Below are 7,340 nucleotides of genomic sequence, written 5' to 3' on the forward strand. Positions count from 1 at the left end.
TTCAAGATCGCACCAGCCCCGCACGACTCCATGTATATTGGTCTTTATGGCGTGGCATTAAGATACTCAATCATTTTCACAATGATACCCTCCGTCGCTGTATCGTGCATGTCATGAAGTAGGTTGATAGGTGGAATAATTTGTTGCCCGTTTTAGCGCGTCCAAGGATGGACATACCGATAGCAAATGCTAGTAATTCAAGAAGAAATTCGGAAAGCTTACTACTTACAACCACCCGCCTTTACCAGTGTCGCTACTTTTGATCACAAGCGTCTCTAAACTTCATCTGCTAATGCGACCATCGTCACATTCGGTGCTGGCACACCTCGCCCGTCAGAAGCTTGATTCAACGCATGCCTCTCAGTCTTTGTGTGTTCTAATCCCCCGATCAGCAGCAACCCGCACTGGACTTTATCACTCGCCTCTCCACCAACCACCACCACCACTACTCACGAAGCAGTGTGTAAGAAAAGGGATTGCGTGACCCGCGCTACTGCACCTGTAATGCATACGCCTCGGGCCTGTCCAAAGGTGAAAACTTATTTGCTGACTAGCGGACCTCTTGATGGGCTGACCTGCGCGTGGGCCAGTTCACCCGTGCCGGCATGCGGCAACTTTGTTGTCGTTGTTACGCGCGCGCGCGCGCGCGCGAGCGGGTCGTGTGTGGGACAGGTCAGTGGCACTTCTCTTTTCAGCTTTGATGGTTGAAAAGTCCGACGACCGGGCGGAGAAAAGACATGGCAAGACTGTGTGTGGGTGGGGGGGGAGGCGCAGTGAAAGGAAACTCACGGTCGGTTCCATGGTTGTTTCGTGGTGTGTGCCCTTTTTTTTTTTAGCTCTGTGTCCGATTATGATGATGGTGATGATGATGTAATCCTGACAACTGACAACACTGCAGCTCATCCATGGGGAACAGGACCAGGAGATACAGTGTTGAGGAAGAACAACAGACTACGTGCTCAACGCTGTCCTTGGGGGCGGTTTGGCTTGCACCCCTTGAGGCTCTGCTTCTTACCTGCGTTGCCGGTCGTCCCTATCCATTACCCTTCTCAACAGAAATTGACTCCTGATCCTATTTGGAAACCCTTTTTCGTTTGCACACGCAGGATGCTGCACACAGAAGGAGTTCCCTCTTCTGCAGATACCGGCGGAGTTTGTTATCTCATGTGTGCATTGTGGATTCTTTTCAAGAGGGGGCCGCTGCTTCTGCTTCTGCTTCTGCTGCTGCTGCTGCTGCTGCTGCTACTGCTGCTGCTACTGCTACTACTACATGCTGCCTCCTCATGCCCGTCAGATATTCACCGGTGGGCGGGTGCGGGTTGCCACCCAAGATCTGCGGCTTTCGTTGGTAGAAGTTGCGGGGAGGGAAAAGAAAAACGTGCGTTTCCTTCGCCCGGATCGGCAGGCCTAGGCATGATATGGCATGTTGCTTGCGTGCAGGGCCGAACGGGTGGTTGACAAAAGACAGATGTGGGCTGGGCTTTTGCTGGCGTGGCAACTCGTGAGAAGATCCGGGGATATAGCACCCGCCGTTGCCGTTGCATTGCCTTGCATTTGCACGCGCATCAGATCCGCACGCTTGTGCTGCAAAAGACTGTGGCGAACGCATGCGTGTGCAGAGGTTGTCATAATGGCTATTGTCTTTTCGAAACCACTTGCTGCATCGTGAGAGCTTCCAAAGTCGACGGCGAGGTTGATGGCGTCGGCATGTCGTCGGTGGAGGCAAACTCGAGAGGGGGGGCGGGGGGGGGAACGAGGGCAGGAGGGTGGCTAGCTGTCCTGAATAGACTCAAGTATGGCGATGGTGTGCATGATTCTGAGATTGAGCTCGCAGGAGAGATCTTGTGTATTGCTTCCCTCTGGCGTATGAGAAGTTTTGACATCTTGCATCAAGGTTTCTGGTTGCAGAGCTGCATGGTGCGCAGATGCATGTAATGCATCGCGTCTGCAGACTGTTCCGCCTATCCGGCGAGGGAACAAGCATGTGCAGATCACTTACCCGCCAGAATTCCCCCCCTTGACGTGCTGTGAATTTATGGGCAGATTGCAGCCATGGGCAAGGGAAAGGCTAATCCGCAGAGCGCATGTAAAGGCATTGCCAAAAATGCGTCTCCTGAAGTTTCGGGGTTTCTTATCTAACAGGAACTTGTCTGCCACAAAAGAAATGATAACACGCTGCTCGTCCGGAACGCGGGGAAAGACCTGGAAGGAGCTGATTGGCCGAAGGGGAGCGCTGTGGCTGTAGGTAGCGTCTACTGTTTGGTGGTTAAGTTGCAAAGACGTCCGATTTTGCACAAGTCTAGGGTCTAAATGGGTTGGCCCGAAAAAGGCGGTCACACCAGGAGAAAACAGCCACAACAGGCGTGTACACGGGCTATCCCATGGCCGATGATCTGCGAGCGTGGGCGCATCTCACGGTAAGCCTGAGTGGGAATCAGTGTCAATGGTCGCGCCGTTTTGAAGATACGGAGCCAGACAACGGCACCGAGTCGTCACGTGAGTCGGACTTGATGAGTATTCAGCGAGGGGTGCATCTACCCCGGAGTATGTGTTGATCTTGAGGGTGCAGGTGTAGTAAATGCCGATTCGCCATTACAAGGCTCCTGGTCCGAGTGGATAATGCGAAGCCGCAATGTGTTAAAATGCCATGACAGAAAACAATCGTCTTCGACATGCCTGTGGTGTTTCGGACATGATTTCATGGGCGGCAAGGTTTGGCACGCTATTCTGGCCACACCAGCAGAGCCCCAGCCCGTGCCGTCGAGACGTAGTAGAAAGCAGGTTAGGGTCGTCGATCCTCCAGATGGTCGCCAGTCCCGGCCAAATCCTGCATGGGCCATGCCAAGAACAGCCACGTTCTCTAATGAACCAATCCGCTTTTGAGTGTCGACTGACTCCCTAGGCTTCGGCCTCAACGGCCATAGGCTTCCCCTACTCGAGAAAAGGAAGGGGATCGTCGTGACACAGGGGCGACGTGGTAAACGCGGAATGCAATCCGCTTGCCGTGTTATCCAGGTGTCGATCCCACAGGCGAGGGCAAACTGGCGTGAAGCGAAGGCACTTCCGTCAGTGTCATGCCACGCCAGGCAAGTAGCGTCTCAAACCTCCTTCAGAGCTGTCGCCTAGCTGGACTCTCTCGAGCCCAAAGGGGTCATGGGAGGCGGCGGCGGCTGAGCTCAAAGAAACTCAAATAGGCCATGGGTGACGTTGCTTGGCAGGGTCTTCGCTGCACGTGTCCCGATGCGGCAATGAGGAACCACAGGTGGGAGCTGAGCCAGTGGGATGGTAGCCAATCAAAACCCCCTGGCCCTGGCCGATATGCTTTGGGGTGCCTAATTGGGTTCATCAGGGCTCGTTCATTGGCTGATCTGGATTGCCAGGGTGCGGGTCCCAAAAGTGGAACCCCCGGCCGAGTCAGTCCCATCCCAATCTGGCAGCGGCCAGCAAGCCCTGGGATTCGGGAATAATAGCCATCGCGGGGTTTTGATCACTTGTGGGTTCGGAGTCGGCGTCTAGGGGAGGGTGCTCCGGCCCGGCGGCCTGGTAGAAGGAAGATTCTCCCGCGGTTGCATGGACTAACTGGGACACTGAGCCAGCTATGAACAAATAGGCGTAACTCACGCAATCGAACACTCGTCATCACATGTACGACATCACGACCAGAGTCAGTGTGTGCCAGTGTTATCCGTACACCACTAACAAGTATCGCCTGGTGCAATAACAGTCAAGTGACGCACCGATGGGTCGGCTCCGAGCAGGGAGCGCCGGGAGAGCGCGTCCTGAAGCAGCACCGGCGCGAGTCCAAAAGACATGCGCATATCCACATCCTCACACACCCTCGGCGATCGACATCACGAAATGCAACCTCTAGGAGAGTGGCCCCCTCGAGTCTCCGTCAGGAGTGCAATGTACACGTTGACAGCCCCGTCTAGCGGCTTCTGTGGGGTTTCCCGCCTTGTTGTATGCCGAAGTTCTTGTGGTAGTAGTAGTCGCGGTCTTCATACATCGCATTTCCCCCCGACGGAGAAGACAGAAGCGAGGAAAGCACAAGTCAACCTAGCCTACAAATGGACCCCTGTTCGAAGCCGAGAACATGCAGGGTTGTCTTCTTTCGGCCTGCACGGTTATCTGATGGATGGCCGCTCTTCCTGCAAGCCATTCTAACTGTAAAGAAGCCTAAATGGAGATGATGTATCGCGCCGAACAGAGACACGAGAAGTCTGTTCCGGCGGCTGAACCACAGGCTGCCAAGCAACTCCGGGATTAGGGGTGCACGCCACACGGACAATGCAGAAGTTAGCCCCACGAACCTCCGTTGAAGAAAACGGCCAAGGCTGGCAACTACCCTCAGGAGCAGGGTCTCCACCCGAAGCAGATAGATAAACTGCTCTCGGCCCAGCCGTTTCGGGCACGTCAACAACGGGTATAGCGTAGTTCCTAAATGCCGCTGCTAGTACTCGACAGCACGTTCGCTAATGCATGCTAAGACATTCGGCGCCAAGATACGATGCAGCCCTCCTGGCACTGACACCAGAATGAGCGGAAGAATCAGGGTATAATCTTGATTGAAAGCCGTCTCAGGCGAAGACGATCACGTGCTGAAGCGCAAGCCCGCGACGTAGGACTATTTCCGGATTCGCGCCAATGCTCGGATGCTTAAGCCACCGAGACGTGATTCGGTGGCTGAGGGGCCTCGTGACCAGAGTGCCGTCTTGAAGTTCCGCGAGCACGGCCGTACCACAAACCTTTTGAGACGGGTGACATTATCGCCTTGTCCCCAGTCAGGAAAGATGACCGGCAAATGTTCCTTGTGCTCATCGGCGACAATGCTTATACTCGCCTCTTTCCGGCATTGTCGGACAACGTCCTCTGCCGTACTGCGGGTGTTCGCGAATCTTGGCTCATGCAGTGAATCCGCAACTATCCTCAAACCTAACCTCTTGTGGCTGGTTGACAAGCAGAGCTCGTCAAAGCGCTGAACTAGGGCATTCTGGCTCGGAACCGAGATCCGTCGGACACGAAAGCCAACAATATCATCGTGAGGAGGACGAACAGCGCAGATCGGGACCGAACAGAGCTCTTCGGCGCCGAACTGGCTCCTCGTAAAGAGCCATGATCATCGCCCACCGGTCGAAAACGAGATCAGAACCGGGAGTCATGCGCCCCAGATAGGAAATGCATTAGATCAAAAGATATGTACCAGCTTTAAACCCGATTGCCGACCTGCAACCAGGGCTCAAGCGTACTGATAGACAAGATGCTGGAAGCGACGGAGAGCGACTCCAAGCAAACGACACGGCAACGACGCCAACCGTGCATCACGGAGGGAAGATAGGGAAAGTGATCACCGCGAGGCAGACTGTAAAGAAGGACAAGCTAAAAAGGGCGCAGGCGGTGGCTTGATAAGGACGAGGCACGCAGCTGTCTAGCTTGAACTGACGGGCAGGGTGAGGGGTAAAAGCGAGATGGCCGAGGTGACAATGGCGGACCAGAAAATTCCGCCAGACTTAGCGTAGCCACATAGCGCACCACCACACGCATAGGGGGCGTAGCTGCGCCGCCTTGGCGTGGCGGCTGGGAGGGAAAGCTTCACAAGCTCCTGCTATTCTCAGCCGCAACGTCGTATCTGCAGGTCGTTGTCATAGCTCTGCGAGGCCGTCCGTCCGTGGGGAAGCCTCACTGCAGATCTTACGTCCGCCGCGCTAGACACTAGACAGCCATCAATCTCTGCGCCACGATCAAGAAGAGCACACCACTACTCCGCAAAGGTTCCACCTTGGGGGCACCTCGGTCATGTTGCACGCTGATATGTATCATGGTTATCTTACATACCTAACTCCCTTCACACCAAGGGGAATCCGCCCAGTCTACTCCCACCAACATGAAGCTGTTGCCCGAGATGTTGCCGTGGTTCGACGCCCTCTGACGGCATTCTTAAACGTTGTTCTGAAGCCGAGGATGGTTCCGTGGACACGTACTTTCCTACACCACCCATGGATCTCTTTTCTTTAGCGAGGTCCGCGACCATACATAAACAAGACGGCTGGCCATAACGCAACTGTGACCTGCCGCGTGCTGGACTTCCAGGGGTCACAGAATGATCGGCACAAATCATCCTCGAGTGGCTCCGTTACTATCGGCTGGTCAAGAAAACATCCACAAAGGTTGTTTTCATGAGTGTGGCTGCCATAACGTGTTGGACCACGGTGATTCAATTCGACACCATACGTGTGTCACGAAGCAGAACCTCACTGAAATCTGAACAATATCTCGGCGCAGCGCTGTGCTATTATTCCCAAGTGATCCCTGTGAACGACAAACCGAATTTTCAAGGCAAGAATAACTCGCGCGGACCCCAAACACCCTTCCCTCAACCTCCAGCATCTCTCTCCCCTGAACTCAGACGCCACCTCCCGAGCAACGAATGACCTGGCCTGTGCGATGCACGAAGCGGTTAGCAACGAGGTGGCCGACTCGGGAATGGTTAGAACCCGGCGTGGGCGGGGAACAGGATACATACCGTTTATCCATTCGCCTTCGTCGCTGAGAAGGCAGTACACCGCCTTGCCAATGTCGGCAGGCTCGCCGACTCTGTCGAGCGGGCACATTTTGCGCAGGCCGTTCTTGATGGTGTCAATCGGCATGCCCTTGTAGCCGCCCGGTACGTAATGCCAGCTGTTCTCGTCAAACATGTCGGTCTGAATGCCGCCCGGGGCGATGGCGTTGCACGTCATCCTCTTGCGGCCGCAGTCGACGGCAAAGGCGCGGGTGAAGCCCTCGACCGCAGCCTTTGATCCGGCGTAGAGGGCGTGGTTGGGGATACCTGCCATCTGGGCCGCAATAGACGACGTCAGGACAATCCGACCGCCCTCGCTGCCGTACTTGAGGCCCTGCTGGGCAACAAAGAACTGGCCGCGGCAGTTGAGGTCGAAGACCTTGTTGAAGAGCTCAGGGGTGACCTCGGTCTCCTCACACCAGACCTCCATGCCCGAGTTGGAGATGATGTAGTCAATGTGGCCAAAGTGCGCCATGGCCTTTTCGAAGAGCACGGCCACCTCTTCAGGCCGGGAAATGTCGGCCTGCATGGCGATTGACTTTGACCCAAGCTTGGCCAGCTCGGCGACTACCTCCTCGGCGCTCTTGGAGCTGCGCCCATAGTTGACAACAATGGAAGCACCGCGCTTGCCCAATTCCAGCGCGATGCCCCTACCGATGCCGCGCCCAGCACCAGTAATGAGGGCGACCTTGCCCGCGAGAGGGTTGACAAGGTTGCTCATGGGATGCTGATCCTGGTGTGAAGCGGTGACCTGGGTCGAATGTGTGGTCGCGGACGGCGCCAT

The 7,340-nt window shown here is 55.4% G+C and overlaps 1 protein-coding gene across 1 annotated transcript; it reads right to left on the reverse strand.

Moving 5' to 3' along the window:
• Positions 1-6,399: 6,399 nt before the first annotated feature.
• Positions 6,400-7,340, reverse strand: B0I36DRAFT_352157 (versicolorin reductase; the record flags this gene model as incomplete). Its single annotated transcript, XM_046157084.1, has 2 exons — positions 6,400-6,434; positions 6,521-7,340. The coding sequence occupies 2 exons, from the start codon at positions 7,338-7,340 to the stop codon at positions 6,400-6,402; spliced, it is 855 nt and encodes a 284-aa protein (XP_046009487.1).

Source organism: Microdochium trichocladiopsis, assembly GCF_020744255.1.
Source record: "Microdochium trichocladiopsis strain MPI-CAGE-CH-0230 chromosome Unknown B0I36scaffold_8, whole genome shotgun sequence".
Taxonomy (NCBI): domain Eukaryota; kingdom Fungi; phylum Ascomycota; class Sordariomycetes; order Xylariales; family Microdochiaceae; genus Microdochium; species Microdochium trichocladiopsis.